At 38.9% G+C, this 20,941-nt stretch overlaps 1 protein-coding gene across 14 annotated transcripts in view; it reads left to right on the top strand.

The window, feature by feature from the left end:
* The window catches only part of Limch1 (LIM and calponin homology domains 1), a 319,406-nt gene that overhangs the window by 279,157 nt on the left and 19,308 nt on the right, over positions 1 to 20,941 (top strand). For 10 of the 14 annotated variants that reach the window (XM_047566851.1, XM_047566849.1, XM_047566852.1 and 7 more), the window contains 5 exons: positions 4,807 to 4,897; positions 6,534 to 6,697; positions 10,084 to 10,189; positions 14,559 to 14,599; positions 18,889 to 18,969. In XM_047566851.1, coding sequence (XP_047422807.1) covers positions 4,807 to 4,897; positions 6,534 to 6,697; positions 10,084 to 10,189; positions 14,559 to 14,599; positions 18,889 to 18,969 — 483 coding nt within the window. Of the gene's footprint in view, positions 1 to 4,806; positions 4,898 to 6,533; positions 6,698 to 10,083; positions 10,190 to 13,770; positions 13,846 to 14,558; positions 14,600 to 18,888; positions 18,970 to 20,941 lie in introns of all 14 variants that reach the window. The other 4 variants (XM_047566848.1, XM_047566856.1, XM_047566860.1 and 1 more) reach the window with 2 other exon arrangements.

Here is a 20,941-nt window from a genome sequence, read left to right as displayed (position 1 = left end):
GAAAATAAAAAATTAAACCTGGCCCATCTTACCTGGATAAGAGCCTTATATTGTTGGTTTGCAAAGTATGTATGGTTTAAGGCTGGGAAAGGCTGATCTTCCATGGAGCTCGAAGGTCTAAAAGTGAAAGGAGAAACACATGCATTGCATATGTGGCACCTGGGTCATTGTGCCAGGGCATAAATAGGCTAGTTTTCCAGGCTCATGTCCAGATAAGTTATTCAAGACTGGAGCTGGGAAATCACTCAGCATTCCAGAGTATCTGCTCAGGAAGGACCTTGGGCATCGGTGCACCAGCCCTCAGAGGTTAAGTGATCCGTCCAAGCTCCACAGCTCCTGTGGCCTAGAAATAGGACCAGCACCCAAGCCTTAGGTCTCAGGATGGTTCTTACCCCCTTATGCTTCATAGTTCCAGGCCATCCTGTCTGGACCAGTCCATGGCCAAGATTCTAATTAAAAGGAGCAGCCAGTAGCCAGGTAGATTTTGTGGCTGGACCTTATCCCTTTAGAGCTAGGAAGCCGACACCTCCTACCTGTGACCTCAGGGCTGAGTCTGGCACTAGGGCCAGTTTGGATTCCTTCTCAGTCAGTCAAGAGGAGGCCAGCTCCTGGCTGGTCTCATGTCAACCCTTCCATGCGCCCATTCATTCATGTCCAGGGCTCTGTTTTTATTTACTTGTTTTCATTCTTGAGGAAGTGTTGCTAGTTGGAGAAGGGAAGGCCCTTCCCTGTTTGAGCTGCAAGCAAAGGAAAGTGTGGGTCAGAAAGCACATTTTCCAGCAAGGCAGGTTTTTTTGAAGCCAACCTCTGATTCTATCAGGGCCGCTTAAAACTGCCAACTTTGAAACTCATTTCCTTGGAAGTAATGGAGCGAGTACAAAAGTAACAAGCCTTCAGGAAGGAGAGGCCAGACACAACTCAATTAAACGGGCTTGGGGGGTTCCCTTGATTACAGAGAGTCTGTATACAGTGCAAATACAGAAAACTGAAAATATAAACTATCTGTTACTCCAGCGACTCACAAATTAATACTGTTAAGGTTTTTTTTAAAAATGTATATCCTCCCCCACTTTTTCTTAGTGCATCTAAAGTGTTTTTAAATGGGTTCCTTTTCTTCAAATTGGACTGCAGTTTGCTTGTCTCTTAATTTATCCCACATACTTTGCTGTAGCCTGATTTTGATGACCAGTAAGCTTTTAAACTAAGCTTGAGAGTATAAATTCCAAAAATAATGCATCTTATGAGAACATTTGTTTGGCCTACATGGGTTACGTGTCTGGCCCTGTCCCCCTCAGAACCTGGATGTGGGTTGGTGGCTGGCAGCTCTGCTCCCATCTTCTACAGAATAAATGAATGGGAGGCAGAGGAAGGAAAGGAAAAGAAAAGGCAGTTTGATCAGCAATAAGCTTGAAACTCTCAGATACCTGAGTGCTTCTTATGGATCAAAACCTCTAAATGCTGGGGACCACTTAAAGATGGATTTGACCCCAAGTCCAGATGATAGAGCATGGGGGTCACAGCACAGGACAGAGTTCCCATTCCACTACCTACTAGGGGACATGTCCTAACCCTCTGGCTTCAGTTTCCTCACCTGCATAAAGGTATTGTTATTACCGTTAAACTTGCTCTGAGAATTGAGATTATTCACATCAAGTGCCCCCTCGGTGCTGACCTTTGGTAAGTATGGTAAATACTGATTGTGGTTACTGCTGTGGCTACCATTGTTTTACCATATCAAATGCCAGGATGTAACTTCTAAACCATCCTTTCAAGGTAAGAAAGATTGGGTTGTCCAGAGCTCAGTGTTCAAGTGTTGAGTTATTTTAATTCTTGAAAGTAGAAGCTGTCCATTAGTCAGGCATAAATCAAATGTCACTGGAATGTGGTGTGCTAGTAAAATGATCCTTAGTGAATAGTTAATGTTTGAGGCTCTTGTTTGTATCATACATTATGACTACAGGACTTTGTGAATTATTTCATTGATACCAAGTGGCACACTTTTCACATGTTTTCATCTTTAAATCAGGGTTTCTCTCCTAATCAATGGTATGCCATATTTAATGGTGTGCTTTCTTTCTCAGTAATACCTAAAATAATACAACTTAAAATTGTTGGCATCTTAGATTTAATAAAATATGTTCATTTCTTTGTTTCTTGTTAGACTGCAGAAGCTTTGGCCTTGTTTTATAGTTATTTATTTCTAGTAATTGGAAACACCAGCGTTCTCAAGAGGATCACTCAATTTTTTAACTGCAAATTTATTTCCTAGCCTCAGATAGTTTTCAATAATCTAATCCATTTGGGGAAGGAAGCTAAAATCAGTATTCCTGCCAGTTTTGTATATATTAGCATCATAAAACAAAAATACTCTCAGGTATTAACATTTCTATTTGTGTGTGGGTATACTTTAAATAATAAAACCCAGTTTATTCTTTTGTAATACTAAACTGGTTGTTCTTCAGTGGTTCATGTAACAGTGTAAATCTATATACACAGACACCATCTACCTATCTCTCTCTCTACTGTCTAACTTAAATATAATAAAAGATTGGCTTATTTAATTATTTTCACTCATGAAGTCTCTTAAAGGGATTCAACTCAAGCTTGTGGGTATATTAAATAATGTCAATACAATGCTTATTTCCTATCCAGGATTTAGAAATTACATTTTAACTTATTATCACGTTCTTCCAGAACTGATATATGGTAGTACATCATGAGAAAATTTCCATCTAATTACAAGGATTTCAAAATACTTCACCCTCTAAAAAAACAAAAAAAACAAAAAAACAAAGAAAAATCACATTTTTGCTACTAGATGCTATTATAAAATCAGTGAAAGTTTTGGTGCTTAAAGTTTCTTTTTTTAAAAATTTAACAACAGTTTTCACTGATACATTACCTTTAAAGGATTTTTATTTTGGTGATTTGAGAGACAAATTTTGATTTATGGGTAAAATATATACACTTACAAGAGACCAATAAATCTATAACTTTTTGAGATCCCATAGGGATATAAAGCATTTAGTAATGTCTTTTCTGACACCTTTATCTGAAAACATTTTTAAATTTATGAAATATTTTATATGTGCTTTAAAAATTCAACCTTAGCTCTTTATGAGAAACTTCTACTGAAAAACACTATAGTCACTGACTTGTTCTCTTTAGTTGTCAAGGTTTTCTAACTAGTATTTAGTATTTCATTTATTTTTATCCAGCAACTAGTATAATCTTGGGAGAATTTTGGGCTTTATTCTAGAATCAGTTGGCTCTCAATGAAAGACACTGCAAAACTACATTGATTTTAAAATTCTGATTACATTTATACATCATTGTAGAACATTTTGGAAAAAGTAAAATGTATATAAAGAGAAGAAAAAAGTTATCCACAATTTAGGTGCATTAAAAATAACCACTATTAACATTTTGTATTTCCTTACTTTTTATGTTTTAATTTATATATTAACAAATATATTTTATATATCTTTAGCCACATATAATCTTAAATGTGTATATACCATGTATATTTTCAGTTAAATTTTTTTAACATTAGATCATAAGTACTTTCATATCATTATATTGCTCAACACCTTATTTTATATGATTGCATAGTATGTCCCTATATGGACATAAGTAATTCATTCAGTCATTTCCCAGTTGTTGGACATTTAGGTTACCTAAATTTTCTTATTATTGTAAATTCATCAAGCATAAATGTGATACAATGGAGGTACTACTCAAAGGAACACAAACCTACAAATGATAAACTGATATCCTACTGAGAGAAATAAATATGATGGTGATGTGCCAGGTGGATTAGATGGTAAGATCAGAGAGACTCCGAGAACAGGGAGTGAGGGCTAACCACAGGTCCCAGCTATAGGAACAGAAAGGAAGAGGTGGCTATGAAACCATTGTGTTAGCACTTGGCAGGACTTGGCAAACGTGAATACTCATGAGGCAGGAGTCAAGATTACTTCAAAGTTTAATTCACATGCTGGGAAAACCCAGTGCCATAAACAGAAATTGTCAGATTTGGAGGAGGGATTAGCATGTTGAGTGGCATCTATTTACCATGACCCTGATGGTCAGTTGAGCTGAACTGGAGCTTTGATGGCTTCTTGGGACTGGAGATGAAAGTACAAGACATAAATGGAGAGAGAACATCCAGGTGGATCTGGGGGAATAACTGATACATCTGAGGGTGATTTGGTACAAGTGGAGAAAATATAGCCCCGTTGAAATCTTTAGGAATTGCCCCTATTTTGATGAAAAGGAAGGAATAATAACCAGTGAGAGAAGAATAGGGAGAGAAAGTGAGAATGAACGAATGCACAAATTAAAAATCCAGCAATGGAAGTCCCTAGGAGCCCAGGAAGAAAGAGAGTCTCAGGAATAAAATCTACAGTGTTAAGAGCCACAGACAGCTATGCCCAGGCCAGGCAACTGAGAGGCTAATTGCAACCTTAAAAACCAACCCCACTTAACAAATGATACAATGCTAAGCCACGTCAAAAGGTATTGAGGGACAAATGGATGGTATCTATGATTTAGAAAACTTGGAAGAAGCAGGGATGTACATGTGACATGAGAGCCTGGAAGAGGGAATAAGCATGTCCTCCTGCTTCCTTCAGTCTCCTTCCAACAGACATGGACTCTCACCAGAAAGCTGTCCAGGGAATAGAAGAGATCATTCACATAGGTCCTCTACCATGTTAGCCTGAACATTATTATTAAGACAAATCCTTTATCTTTGAAGAAACGTCAAGGGAATACTTTATTCAAGGGGGAAAATATCTTTTTCAGGCAAACAATGAGGAAACTGAACTCAGCAGCCAAGAGGATGAGAATGATGGTGGAAAACCAAGAAAAGGGAATGCAGAACTTGCCTCCTCAGGTTTGTTTCTTAACACACTAGTTTTAAGGTAAAATATAATGATAACTAGAAAGATATAAAGGAGTTGAGGTTTCCTAATGAATCAGAAAGGTAAGTAGGTACTCTACAAGGGGTGTGCTTGTGCTGCCCCCTGGAGGCTTCCTGGGGAACTTCTGACCCTAGAACTAAAATTGCTATAAAAATAGGAGCCCAGGCTTAATTAGTGCTTGGTTATGTTTTGTTTCTTGAGAGTGTGTTTCCATTATCATAAAAAATATTATATTTTCTCATATAAAATAACCCTACAATTGAGGATCTTTTTTTTTTTTTTTTTTGGTACCAGGCATTGAACCCAGGGGTGCTTAACCACTAAACCACATCCCCAACCCTTTTTAAATTTTTTTATTTGAGACAGAGACTCACTAAGTTGCTTAGGGACTCCCTAAGTTGCTGAGGCTGGCTTTAAACTCCCCAATCCTCCTGCCTCAGGCTCCTGAGTCACTGGGATCACAGGCATGTGCCATCACGCCTGGCTTGATGGTCATATTTTGACACACTGTAGCAGCAATAGATAAGACATATGTCAAAAATAATTTCATAAAAACTGGGCTGGAAAAGAGGGGTGGGAGGGGTGGGGGGGGAAGGAAAAAAATAACCGAATGAATCAAACAACATTACCCTATGTAAATTTATGATTACACAAATGGTATGCCTTGACTCCATGTACAAACAGAGAAACAACATGTATCCCATTTGTTTACAATAAAAAAAAAATTTAATTACAGATATCTTCAATTATATGTTAGAAATTGACAGGGAAAATTCCGAATTATTTCTCTTTACCGTAATTTTTCTGATTTATCTTGTTAATGTAAATGTAAATTTTTTAAATGAACTTGAGAATAATTTTGTCATGTGCCCAAGAAGGACATGGGGGTGGAAGTGGAGGGGAGGTGGATTCTAATAAATACATGAAAAATTTTAGGAGAAAAAAAGAAAAAAGACCTATTTCTCTGTTTGTTATAAAGTTTTGGTATATTCTTATGCCAATTTGTCATTCATAGTCATTTTCTATAAACTTCCAATTTTTTTGCTAGGTGAATATTTTTAAATATTTTTGTGAAATTACTTAACCCTTTGCATTCCACTTACATGGCACTTTCCAAATTTCAGGTGTTTATATTATTGTAATTATAATTATTATTTTATTTTAAACCAATAATGTGTCTAATCAATCAGTTTTTCTTTTGTGGAGTTTAGAAATTGTTTCTTATTCAGAAATTTCTTACTACAAAAACTTGCCTATATTCTTTGCTTAATGTACTTGGTATATACTTTTTGTATTTGATTGTTTTACACACATAGAATGCATTTTGGATTATGAATAAAATAAGAAAGCAAGTTTGCTTTCTCAAAAAAAAAAAAAAACAAAAAACTGGGCTGGGGTATAGCTCAGTGGTAGAGCATTTACCTAGCACGTACAAGGCCCTGGGTTCCATCCGCAGCACCACACACACGTTTATCATCACACCGCAATTCAGCTTCTTATTGCCAGGGGAGGACCTAGACTAAGCTCTCATCGTGGCATTGTTGGAACATGGCCCCTCATATGATTTTCTGTTTCTTCTTTCTGTGTCTGGCTCTAATTCCCTTCTAGAGCCGCAGCATTTCACAACAACGGTGACTCGATGCAGCCCAACTGTGGCCTTTGTGGAGTTCTCCTCCAGCCCCCAGCTAAAGAACGAGGTGCCAGAAGAAAAAGACCAGAAGAAGCCAGAAAATGAAATGAGCGGAAAGGTGGAGCTAGTGCTATCACAAAAGGTGAAGTACAGGGTGGAGGAAGGCTGAGATCCAGCCGTGCTCCTGCTGTCTGCAGCCTGCTGCTGGGCTGCGCTTGATCACGGAGATTCGCTTTCTCTTCTAATCCGCTTTCCTATCTTTAATCTGTATTTTTCCCTGGAAACCAATAAGCTTCATGACCATTTTGAAGAATTTATATAAAAACATACAAAGATATATACATACAAATATGTAACAAATATGCAATACTGTAATATATGTAATTATATTTTTAAATACACACAGAAATAGGATGAGAGAGGGATAAGCCACTGAAACTTACCTCTTTATTAGTAATACTGTGCATATATTCTTTTATCATCTTTTAAAATTTATTTTAAATATTTTTTTAATTTTGAAAAATTCAATATACTTGAAAGAAGAACATAAATACCATTTATAAAGCCTTGAAGTTAGATTTTCATTTACCATTCATAAGCGTGCTTATTTGCTTTTAAACCCATCAGCCTTCGAGAGATTTTTTTTTTTTCTAATATTTACCTGTTTTTTAGTGATGGTACTTCAGATGCCTCTGGATTTGAATAACAAGAAACTTAGGAAATTATTATTCTTCTATAATTTTTAATTTGTATTCTTTAAATTTTCTTTCATGTTTGGAGTCTCATCTCATTTACATTAGTTTGGTTTGTTTTCAGGCACTAGGTCTTCATCATTTACCCCATTTATTCTCAACCTTGGCTACCCTGTAGATTTAAAAAAATATTAAAGCCACTCCAGACCATCAGAGTCTTTGGAGACAGGGACAAGGCATATGTATTTTTGAAGACTCCCAGGTAATTCTAATGGGCCACCAAGAAAGAGAACCACGGCCTTGCACAACTGGCAAAGTCATCGTGGTGATATATCACCATTAAGATAATCCACAATTTGGATCTGACTTTAAAGTGAAAAATTCATCCCTTTGTTCATTAATCTGTCATTAACTCAACCAGTACTGACCATGCCATCTGTGCCAGGCATCACAGTAGATACTGGATATTCAACAAGGAATGCCACGTCCCTGGCTCAGAATGGAGAGCGATGTGTCCCTGGAAGAGCCTCTACAGCCCATTGCCTTGATGCTCTGGGGGCCTTTCTTAAGTATATAGAGAAATGTGTAGGGTTTTTGATATTATTAACTAGTCCCCATTTTTATACACAGAGAATTCAAGAAGGATCTGAAGGTCCGCAAAGCAGAATTAAATTGTAGATACAAACCATGGGTTTGGGACAGGCAGGATTCCCCACCTTTGCAGATTTTGCCTTATTCACAATAAACTCAAAGATATTTTATATTTATTATCTTTCCAAACTCATTTTTTTCATTTAAATCTAAACTGAAAGGAAAACTCTATTTCACTCCTAGATTTTTTTTAATCAAACAAAATGAAAACCATGACTAAAAAGTATTCGTTGGCATTCTTCATCTGTGTCTGCTCATTGGTATAAGCCATCTTTGAATCTGAGTATCACATCTACCCCACTATGGAAAAAAATTGTCTCCAGGCATCTTCAAATTTGATTTTTGGTTTTTATGCCATGAATAGTCAAAGCTATCTTGTAAAGATTTTTCTCAGAATATTTTAAAGCATTAAATAAAATATACAAGATTACTGAGTTATCCCTGATATCTAATAGTACCAAGTACATACACACCCTGCATTCTATTTTGTGGACTCCAGGTTAACCAACTCCTATTAGTTGATTAGCAGATAGAATGAGAGTCTTTTTACCCAGTGATTTTTCTCACCTTTCCATGTGAATTTCTCCCGTTTCCCTTCCCTACTGATAGTGCTTAGATAAATGTGATCACAGTGTTTGCAAGATCTTTCATTTTATGATTTCACTTGAGGGGGTCATCTTTGTAAAACAAAGCTCCTGTGCCCAGAGGCTGACCTTTTAAAACAGCATCATTCTGTATATTTCTGCTAACAATTAACTATTTTATTTACAACCAGACTTTATCTGAAACGTGTTTTTGTCAGCCTCATCTTGGAGGAAATAGAACCAGGTTAAGATTTGAGGGCTATCAACTTTGATAAGACTAGCTTCTGCTGTATGTTTAATACCAAAGTTCATTTGGACATCTGGTTGACCTCAGTAATGATGAACCAGTTGATCAACTGTATTTTACTCTGGATTCTTTTTGGGTTGAATATATGATTAATAAAGAAAAATGAAATACTATGGAGAAGAAATTTTAGCATTCCTTTATCCTGAGAACCAAATCACACATCAGCCTGTGATGAAAGAAGTGGTCCATTAGCCTGCCTCACCTTCAGGTCATTAACTGTCGCATTAATCTACTGGGAACACAGCTGCCAGCCAGAGACTGAGATCAGCACTAAGTCCTACAAGCAGCTGCAAGAACGTGGACGGATGCAGCTGTGTTCTTCATTCAGATTCAGGCTCAGAGTCTACAGACTCTTGTTTTAGATATTGTTTAAGTACGTTTGAAAATCTGGTCTTTAGCAGAAGCACGCAAGTCTGTATGAGGGTGCTTCTAGGTCATTAGATTAGGGTAAAACAAATAAAATTAAATAGTAATAATAAGAAAAACCCATTTTAACAAAACAAACATTAGACTTTTTAGAGTCTGTAATTTTGGGAGTATTGACTATAAGGAAAAGATGTCTAAAATGTACAAAATTCCCTAAGGGCATCAGTGCTATAGCACTGTTTGATAGTGGTTATTTCTAATAATGCTTCTTTGCCAACAGGCATGTATATTTGTCTTTAATGTGCTTTGTATAAGCTTGTGGCTGTTTGAATAGTGTCTTGAGAATAATGCCCATTAAAAGGTTATATTTCTGTAAGGTTTAGCACTTACAGAGTAAGATTTTCTTTTAAGCATCTTAGGTGTTATATCTCATTTCCTGACATTATAATTTCAATATTATGTGGGACCAGAGGAGAACATGTGATTGGCCAATAAGAAAAGGAAAGAGAGTAATGTGTAGTTTAGACAGTCTACTGTCTTCTGGGGCTTTTTTTTTTTTTTTTTTTTTTTTGGTAATTTATTTAGAAACAGGGTCTCACTGAGTTGGTTATTACCTCACTTTTACTGAGGCTGGCTTTGACTTGAAATCCTCCTGCCTTAGCCTCCAGAGCCACTGAGATTGTCCTTTGGGTTTGAAGGGAAGTTATCATCACATTTCTTGCTCTTATTGATTTCTCTGGAAAATTACCCTCTGTATTGATTTAGAAAAGCATGAAAGGGGTTTAGGGAAGGGGCAAGGTTTCCATTTAAAAATTAAATATTTGAGCTTATTGACTTCTGTAATAGCCAGGGATCCTTCAACTTTCTTTCATGTACATTTATTAATAGACAATGCTTGTAATGTGTACATCTGTTTCCCCTGGTCCAGGTGATGAAGCCAAAATCCCCAGAACCAGAAGCAACCCTGACATTTCCATTTTTGGACAAAATGCCTGAAACCAACCAACTACATTTGCCAAATCTCAATTCTCAAGGTAAAGAGAAGGAAATGTTTTAATTTTGTGTCCACATATTCTGCTGGGCCCATCTCTAGTAAAATATTTTGTTTTAAAGGATGACTACACCCTTTATTGTGATGTCCCTTTAGCCAGGGTGTATTTGACAGAATCTATGATAACTTCAAAATGAAAAACTGAGGCCACATTCCCTTTTTGATCAAGCTGAGAACCCGTCACCAACACCTGGCATTATAGGGTATAAAGGGCCTATCCAAATGTTCGAGGCCTTAAACATTTTTTGTATTGTCTCCAAAACATAAAAAGGCAATTAAAATGTTTTTTTTAAATCAGTAAGTATTTTGAAAAGTTTATAATCTTAATATCATGTCAAATTTATTATTGATTTTTGTCTTCATAGAATGTCCATTTAACTTGACAATAATTTTGTTAAAAAGTCAGATTTTTTACTCCATTAATAATTTCTGGGTGTACATGATGATGAGGAAGCATTCACTATACAGATTAAACCTGTTCTTTGTAGGCAACAATTTTAACCTTTCTAACAATTCTTTCTAGTAAGAGGATACTTGAAACATTAAAAAAAAAACATCCTCAGTGTGTATGTGAGAACATGTTTTACTATGTGTAAAATACTGAGGATATATTTTAATGTGCTGCATATATTTTGATACATTTTAACATAATGGGAGAAGGGGTGACCTCTAAATATAGGAGGGTAGGGCCTATGAAGGTCTTAAAATAGTACCTACTGCTGCCATGGAAGATCTCAAAATAACACCGACCCCCCAAGTACCTCATAGGCCATATATGGGTTATGAATTTACCCTTTCGCTCTTTAAGAACCCAAATTTAATCCCTTTGTCCTCATGAGAAACTCAGGTGTTCATACCACCAGGAAGGACCCTTACAATGTGAACCCTGGAGGATGGGTCCTGAGGGTTCCACCATCTGTGGGGATTTTCTTCAAAACAGATAGATCCCTGGACTGTACCAAGGCAAGTTCTCTAGAAGGGGAAACAGCGAGAGTTTGGGAGGCCAGACAGTAAGATTCCTTGTGTTTCTTTTAAATTTTGCTTTCCCTACTGTGTATTATAGATTTGATTTATCAGTCCAGGCAAAGAGAGGATGGTCTGAGTTCGTAGTAGCTGGGACTTGTCATTACTTCTCTTTTAAAGAGTGGGCAGCTCTTTGGAGTCACTGTTGGCAGAATCTATGTTGCCTCCCATTAGTCTTGGTTGATAGTTTTTTGGGCCCTACATACAAAACAGGGAGCACTTGGTGAGGAATTAACTTGCACATGTACTGATGATCATTCATCTCTTCATGTGGAAGTAAACTCAATACTATCTTCAGAGCATTTGCTTTAAATTGTCAGTCCCACCATCCTGAAGGGAATTGGCAAAAATCAAGTCTCACAACTGGGCCAGCAATTGGTTATATTTAGACAGATTTTAATTCTACCCTATTTCTATCACTTGTGTAGATAAGGAATATAGAGTGGGAATAGATATTTTAAGCCATATTAATTAGTTTTATTGTCATATATTTATATATTCCATTACCTATTGTAAGGCATTTTGATTTGGGGAAATGTGCTATTGAATTAAGAACTTTATGCTTTAACCTACGCTGAATGATTAAAAAAATAAAATTTAGTAGCACTGGAGCATTTCAAAATTTGTTCTTCAAGATAGAATTATATTTGGAGTACACCTTTTCTGTGCTCTTTTCTGGAAATTGCAGCTGCAGAAACTGATGATAGGATGTCTGGGTTCAAATTGTTGCTCAACTGGTTCTTCCCTGTGCACCCATCAGGTTCTCCCTCATGTCTAATTGCTACCTGTAAACTAGAAATGATAATTATACCATCCTTTAGGAATATCAGAAGTATTGCCTGAGAAAATCTGTAGAAAGTGTTTTGCTTAGTACCTAGCCTGGAATAAGCACTGATAATGTAATCTAGTGGTTGTAGAATAGTAGCAATAGGAGCAGAGATGTAGAACGAGATGTCCAGCAGAAATAAACTATTCCTGAATGCTTTCCTTAAAAGAAAAGTACTCACATTACAGAGTCATGACTGCAAGCAGGAGTTCTCAAATGTGAGTGTATGCCCAGGCCCTGTGGGGCACAGGGCCCACCCTCACGGGGTCTGAGTCTGTAGGTCTGGACAGGAGCCAAGAACTTGCATTTCTTACAAGTTCCCAAGTGGTGCTAATGTGGCAGACCTGGGGACCACACCCCAAAAACCACTGACTCAAAGTATTTATTTAAATTGTGCCTCAAAGACATCATTGATAGTTTAAAAAATAACAGTAATACTTGTGTGGCATTTATGAAATTCTTATCTTAAAGGAAGCAAAAGAACTTTAATAAAATGTCACCTTAAAAAACATGGTTTGTCTTTTATGAGCTTGGAGCAGGAGGGAAATAATTGGTCTCTGCCCAGATATAAAACGTCAATATAGCCAGGCATGGTGGCACACACCTGTATTTCCAGGAGCTCAGGAGTCTGAGACAGGAGGATCGCAAGTTCAAAGCCAGCTTCAGCAACTTAGCGAGGCCCTAAGCAACTCAGTGAAACCCTGTCTCTAAATAAAATACATAAAAGGGCTGGGAATATTTGCTCAGTGACTAAGTGCCTGAGTTCAATCCCTAGTAGCAAAAAAAAAAAAAAGTCAGTATATTTAAGTGACTAGTCTTAAATCCAGCACCAAGTCCAAAGAACCATAAGGTTAAGATCAGGAATCCTGGAGCCATACCTAATAAACACTCTCAGAAATAACACCAACAACAGTAATAATAATATTATCCCAGAAAGTGATATCACCCATATTTCTTTAAAGTCATCTGTTTATGAACCGATCACACTGCCACTAAAGATCTGCAAGTAAATCCTAACTGATGTTCCACAGGTTTCCCCAACACACACGTATACATCAATTCAGTTTTTAAATGCTATGAAACTATGCAAATTTTCATCAAAGACATTTAAAGGTGACCAACATCCCTTTCTCAACTCTCACACAAAGATACCTCAAAATTGTGTTTCAGTAAAATAAATGCACACTTTAAAAACTGGACTTGTAAGGGTATGAACACTTGCCATGAGCTCCGTGCACCTGCTTTACCGCATACAGATGTAAACGCTTCTTTTTTATTGACCACAGACTTGCACACATAACCTTCATGAAGTGACATGTGTATAAAGTAATTAAACGCCTGTCTCTGCTGCCTTTTATACTTTCTAGTGTTCTCCCAAAGCAATGTCAACTGTGCATTTTTCTCCTGCCTACCATATTGTTTTATCATTTTGAGACATAAAGTTTAAACAATAGCATTGTTAAATATGAGCCTGTAAAATTTCACCTCACCCCAGGAAGACAGACAAAAGAGCATAAACTGCCCCAGTTCTACCGACTTTTGTCATTGTCTTCAGGCTTTTTTATGTTTTTTGTACAACATTTTGCGCTTTGGGGTCACTGGCTCTCAATTCTCATGTCGACTGTAATCAAGCCTTCTTTGATACATGGGGACATGGTCCTATTCAGTTCTCACTGGTTTCATGGTTTTCTGTTCTGTTCTGCCGTCCGATCTAGAGTCGCCTGGCACTGCCAGTGTTCCGCTTAGAGTTCAGAACTCTTGGCGACGTTCCCAGTTTTTCTCCCAGTCAGGTAAACTGCTTACTGGGTAGCTGCATTTCTTCTGTGCAAAAATCCATGTTGGGGCAACCAATGATGTCTCTGGCATTTGTCTTCATTTCTGATTTGAGGGAAAAATGCTTGTTTCTGACACACAGTTAGCAAAGAGCTTGCTCTTTGAGAGCAATACCAGTTACACTAAAATTGAAAGGAAATTCATAGAATTTCATGTCAATTTTGAGAATCCAAAGAAATGATATTATCCACCACATTCTTTATTGTCCACTCCCTCCTTTTTCAAAACCAAGATTGGAAGCATTTACCAGAAACTGGTAATGTTTCTCTTGTTAACTGTGTCACTCTCTTTCCTTCCTGGATGACATCTGACCTCTCTGTATCCTCTCCATCTAGGCAGGGAAGGAACTGCTCAGTTAAGCCAGAATGCAAGGTGTATTGAGAACCAGCACTCAAAGGGATAGTTTTTGCCTCCTAGTGTAGTACCTGGTGCTAATTGATGTGGTCAATCATTTTACACTGGAAACCTGTGCTTCTTTTGGTGATGGGTACAACCTGCTTCAGGGTTTGGGGGTCTGCTTTATTATGATTTTTCTAATGCTCTTGAATTTTATATATACATATAGTTTTCAAGCTGACCTAGGAACTACACACTACTTTGAGAGGATCAAAAAGAAAGATAGGAATAGCTCACATCATTAATCTCTTTTTCTTTCTTTTATTCTGTGCAGTAGATTCTCCAAGCAGTGAAAAATCACCTGCAACTACACCTGTAAGTAACCCATTTGAAAGAGTAAAATCAGTCATGTGATTTTAATTTACAGCATATTTTTTTTTAACAATATTCAACCAGCCAGGCATGGTGGTACACTCCTGTAATCCCAGTTATTGGGAGGCTGAAGCAGGAGGATCACAAGTTCAAGGCTAGTCTCAGCAACTCAGCAAAACTTTTCTCAAAATAAAAAATAATAGGGGCCTGGGACGTGGATCAGGGGTAGAGTACCCCTGGGTTCAATCCTCAGTACTACCAAAAAAAGAAAGAAAAATATATATATATAAACCAAAAATAAGACCCAAATAATTGATTTTAAAAGAACAATTTAAAGTCTTGCATAATACTGTCAGGCAAATTATGAATACATGGATTATCGTTATGTGAGGTTGGAATCAAGCCTGGAAACCAAATGATAAGTCAGGAATATAAAGTCTAAAGAAGCACTTAAAATTAATGTAATAGTAGGACTTAGTACTAAAATAGAAAATTTCTGTAGTCATTCAAACATTTTTTTAAATAAGAACAGTGCTTCAGTGTGGCAAATTGCTGACAGAGAGGACCCAGACTGGGCTTTTTCTGGGAGACCACCAAGGCCTTGACTCATTCCCCTTCTCTGCATCAGGATCTTAAATTCTATCACTTGTACATATTGTTTTCTACTTTTTATTTCAATGAAGTAAGAAAGTATTTGCTAATGAAAATGTCAAGACACATGCTTGCTTCTGAATTTTATCTGAAAACTGAACTCGTGTTTCCAGTGCTTGGTCTATCATCCTCCTTCAGCCTCTGAAATTCCCATCCATTTGGCGATGTCCTATAGCATTGCCTCTGAGCCATTTGGGGGCAGCCATGTGATCACTGTTATACCTTAGATTCCCAATTTATTAGCCACATGACCCTGAAGATATTGTGTAAGTTCTCTGTACTCCATCTTCCTTGATTGTGCAATGAGATAATAATAGCTGTCTTTCATGGTTGTTGTGAACCTTAGTTGAAAAGCCTTTCAGCACAGTACCTTTTAGTGACCTGATCATCCCTCCCAATGGCTAATCCAAGAGACAGGCTGCAGCCAATACCAATTCTTAACCTCGAGGCAGATTGTCTCACCTTGGGACTCTAGAAGTGCCTGTGTAGAATGGAGAAGGGACCTATCATTTGTCATATAACCTTCAGTCTCTCCTGCCATATTCCAGACTTAGGGACCATTTGTGGAGACTCAGGTACAAGCCAGTACTGGTAATCCTAAGTTTCTGAGAAAGCTGAGTTCGCCTGTGATGGATGAGAACCCCAGAGATATCCCAAAGCTGGCGTTCATGATACAGATCTGAAGAGCGGGACATGCCCACTGGTTTCCATTTTAAGCTGTATTCAGAGCAAGGATGTTCAATTGTTCACTTACCCCCTGGGCAGGAGTAGAGTGAAAAGGCACCCCAAAGAGATACATTCTTATTTCTGGCTTATAGAAAATAGAACAATGAAGAGAAAAATCACTGACCTATTTAAGTAAATTCTCTGACAGTACCCCCCTCAAGCATGATGTTCTTTCAATAGTAATTGGCTCCCCATAGGATAGGAAAGTATAAGAAACTTGGAAATAAGGAAAGCCTAAGGAGGGACTAAGCGTGAGATGGTGCCGACCTCAGCAGACGCTGACTGATTTCAGTGGGACCATGTAGTACCGGAGGCCACAGGGCCTGTGAAGGCAGAATCCCATCACCCCCCATGAAGTGCTTCCGTTCACTTATTCAATGAACATTTATTGAGGGCCCAAAACACCAGACCTTGAGAAACTTAAAGGGAAAAGAGGCATCCCTGCCTTGGAGGAAGATACAGACCTATGAACAGATGCATTGTGGGACTAAGTTGGGCTCAATGCTCTCCAATGTGACCTCCTCTAGCACCTCTTGCCTCTCCTTGAGACAGATGGTCATACTGTCTTCTGATGATCATTATGTACACTCAGCTGTGAGCTCTGCAGGCTGGGCCTCTTGGTGGGTAACCCACCCCACCCCACCTGTAGTAAGAGCTCAGCAAATAATCACCAAAGGAGGAAGATCGCTCTTTCTCCCCTCTTGTTTATTATGCAGTTGTCTTCCTCCTCATCTTCCTCCTCAAATGTTTTCTCTCTCTTGCTTTTTAACCAATACTTAGTGCTTTCTGTGCTAAATTCCCAACCCACACTTCCATCTTTCTACTGCTTATGTGGCTTACTCTTGAGATTACCACTTAGCATTAATCTGAGAATTGAATATTCCTAATAGATTCTCTCATTTCCCTTCTTTTGGACTTTCCTCACTGGTCCCCCTATGTCTTTAGTCACATAAACATCCCTCTTCTACACAAAGAAGGGCCAAGCCCCTGAGTTTCTAGACATCTCAACTGCCTCCAAGTCCTACAAGAATACCAGCCACATTAAAATCCAGTACAATTTCCCATTGGAATCCACACTAGGATGACATTTCATGGTCATTTGAGGACATTTGGGAAACTTTAGTTTATATACAATTAAGTACCCCTTCCTACCTTGCCGTAGCCTATGGCATGCATATGTGCAATATGAACCCCAAGGGTGGAAAATAGGAAGTACATTTCCCTATCTTAGAGACCTGTCTTTCTTTACTGTTCTGTGAGCATCATGGCCATTCCAACTATTCATGAGAAGCACAGCAAGAATGAGGCCCACATTCCTTCTACCTAAATATACTAAAGTGATGGCGGCCTGGTCTGCACTCCCTGCCTGGAGACATTTTCCTGGACCAACTGGCCATCACGCACTTGAGTGATGTTACAACTCTTCTGGGGATAGGGCAGGGTGCAAGTGGGCTGGCCCCAGTATCTTGGACAGTAATTAGACCTATTGACCCCTTAGACAGGACTGACCCTGGCCAGCTTCCCAGATGCTTGGGGAGATAGATTCTGCTAGCTCCCCACCCTGCCCCACTAAGTCTCTCCCATCTCTCCCCAACTCCTTCACCTTCACTCTCTTTTGCCACTCAAGATTCCCAGGCAGTTCTAAGTGCCTCCCAAAACTGCTCTATCAGAACAGAGGGAAGGGGGAGAACATAGTTATTGATGAACTTGGTCTGCCTGGCACCTACCCTGGTGACTGGGTGGCTGGGCTTTAAATGCAGGAGCCCATCTTTTGCTAATTTTCCAGGGACAGGCTGTGATTTCTCTCCTTCCATCCCCGAACCCTCCCAGTCCCACATTCTGCAGCATGGGTACCTGCTTTGGTCTATGCCTCCTTCTGTAACTACAGCCATCCCTTAGTGTCCTCAGGGGATTGGTTTCAAGACTTCCTCAGATACTCAAATCCTTGGATGGTCAAGGCCCTTATATAAAACAGCACATCATGTGCACATAACCCCTTACATATCTTCCCATATACTTTGAATCTTCTCTAGATTATTTATAATTCCTAATCCAATGTAAATGCTATGTAACTAGTCATTAATTCAATTGTTTAGGGAATAATAACAAGAAAAGGTCTGTATATTTGCAGTACAACTTAAAAAATTATTTTTTTTCTTTTTCTGAAGGGCTGTGGATGGAACCCAGGGCTTTGCACACACTAGGCAAGCACTCTACGACTGAGTTATACCTACTCCCCTTTTGAATTCTGTCTGTGATTGGTTAAACCATGGATTCAGAGGACTAGCTGTATTCCGGTTCATTAGTTGATTCCCAAACTTGCAAAATCCTTCTGCTAAGATTTTTTTTAAGTCTTTGAGTTTGAGTGTTTTGTCAGCCCCAGGTCAGGGGTTCCCCTTGCCTGGATCCTAGATGCTATAGGTGGACATTGGTGAGTTAAATAACCCACTTTAAGGAAAGCTGGTATGGAAAAATAATTGCAATATAAAGTATTGACTATATAGTACGGTAGATGCTTGTTCTTACAAAATGCATTTCTGCTGAAATAATTGGTCCTGTTGGCTTGGATCTAGGATCAGTATGTAGCTCAAACATCTTGTGCTCAGGAGTGTGAATGCAATTATGACATCACTTCTAAAAGAAATGAAGCAAAACCTTCTCCCTCCTCCACCCCATAACTACTTTATGTTTTCATTAGTTCCCAAAGGCCTCACAGAATCACACCAGCACCTTGGAAGTACACTGAAGAGGGAGTAAGATCAAACACTGATCTCTAACACCAAAAAGCACATTTGGATATGGGCAGGCTTGAGCTTGTGCATCTCCATTAGCTGGAGACAAATTGTCTTCTTTCGCCCTGGCCTGTCCCTGAGGACAGAGCTCAATTCTGATCTTGTTTTTATTTCTCTGAGCAGTTTAAGTTCTGGGCATGGGACCCAGAAGAGGAGCGCAGGCGACAGGAAAAGTGGCAGCAGGAGCAGGAACGTTTGCTCCAGGTAGGACTGGCTTTGCTGCTGCCCTCTCCCCTAACCTTCCTTAGACGATGTTCTCTTCATTTCTGCTGCATTAAATCTATCTTTAGCACAGGAAACGGATAGAAGCCAGTTCTTCTCCGAAGTTGGTGAGTCTCAGTCAATGCATTTCATGTCCAGGTAACAGCATCCTATATCTAACTCTCTGCCAGAGGTGCGGTGATGAAAGGAGAAACCATTCACATTAACACTTTAAAACCCTCCGTGCACTGATTAAGGCTCGGTCTATCCATTCATCACCTCCTTAGTTACTAATTTCCAGTGCAAGTGACAGTGAGATGAATTATCCAAAAGCTATTTGTTAACATATAGGTGGAGTAAAATTTGGCCTCAGTCTAGTTCCTCAAGCAGAAATGTTTACTCACCTTTAAGTAAAAGCTGCTAATTGTCAATTCTAGAAAAATTCTGGGAGTACATTTATCATGCCCCCGCTGGCTTCATGCCTGCTTCGTGGATTAGCAGGGCTTCTAAAAATAACCTGGTGCCTGGCCCAGTGGTGCACACCTGTAATCCCAGCGGCTCAGGAGGCCAAGGCAGGAGGATCACGAGTTCAAAGCCAGCCTCAGCAACAGCGAGGTGCTAAGCAGCTCAGCAAGACCCTGTCTCTAAATAAAATACAAAAAAAGGTCTGGGGGCTATGACTCAGGGTTTGAGTGTCCCCGAGTTCAATCCCTGGTACCCCCCACCAAAAACAAAAGTAACCAGGTAACCTTAGAAACTAACCTATGTTGACTACTTAGGATGTACCAGAAACTGGTTGGTGGTGACTTTTATCTCATTTAATCCTCATGTAGCCCTTTCAGAGTATGTCTTATTAGCTCTTGTTTGAAACTTAGGAATTAGACTCATGTCAGTTAAATTAATTGTCCAAGATCACACAGCTAACAGGTGTCAAACCTGGATTCAATTCCAAGTCTACATGACTTTAAAACTTTCCATTACACTCCCAATCATGCTAAGACCACCAAAAAGTCATAAAGAAGAATGTTGAATCTCATTAAGTTTGATGACTTTTTGCCTCTGTTAAAAAGTAATGCTTAATGCAAGCTTATTTCACTTACTTTTTATTTTTCTTTTTTATCTTTCTTTTCCCATTGTTTTACTTCTTTTTGGCCTAACTTCCAGGGTTGGGGGTGGGAAGTTAGATATTTAATCAATTGTAATGTGTATTAGTTCTACCAGTTAAATTTGGCATTTCCGAAAATTGCAGAGGGTTAGATCTTCAATACCAAAATGTCAGAAAGAACCTAATTCATCAAAGTCCCAGAGTGGTTGGACTTTTAGGACCATTGGGAGACTTCAGACCAGGGCTAGCCATCTGCTGTTGTCTTGGAAATGAACTGCTTATTTCTCAGGCAATCGGGAGTCACAATTCCACAGAGAAAAGAAGACAGAGGAATATGTGTCCCATCCTGGCCCTCTGTCTATCACACTCTGAAGGGTGGTCATGCTCACAGATGCAGGCAACAGGCCTGGGCATTGCTCCTGTCCCACCAAACTGCTCCTGTCCCCCCAAACTGCTCCTGTCCCACTTGGGCATTGCTCCTATCCCACCTGGCGTGGTATGGTGGGTTGTGAGCCAAGCTGTTTATGAAGGAAAGCAGGGTGTGTGTGTGTGTGTATGTGTGTGTGTGTGTGTGTGTGTGTGTGTGTGTGTGTGGTATGTTTGCCTTGTGTATTGCATTTAGTAATCTGTGTTGTGTGTGTGCTATAGTGTGTGTATGTTATAGTTGTGTGTGTGTGTGTGTGTGTGTGTGTGTGTGGTGTCACACATAAACTGCATCATTCACTCCCTGCATCCTCAGTTCATCCTCCTGGTGAGTGAGGCTCATGATAAAGATTCCTGGAACCAATAAGCCTATAAGAAGCTTTGCTTTGTTTCCAGCTTTTATATAGATTTGGGTCTGTCTCCTCTCTTCTGAAAAGTTCTTCACAT

The sequence above is a fragment of the Sciurus carolinensis genome, chromosome 10, assembly GCF_902686445.1.
Source record: "Sciurus carolinensis chromosome 10, mSciCar1.2, whole genome shotgun sequence".
Classification (NCBI taxonomy): Eukaryota; Metazoa; Chordata; class Mammalia; order Rodentia; family Sciuridae; genus Sciurus; species Sciurus carolinensis.
Note: the sequence above shows the minus strand (reverse complement) of the source record. Positions and strands in the feature narration are given on the sequence as shown.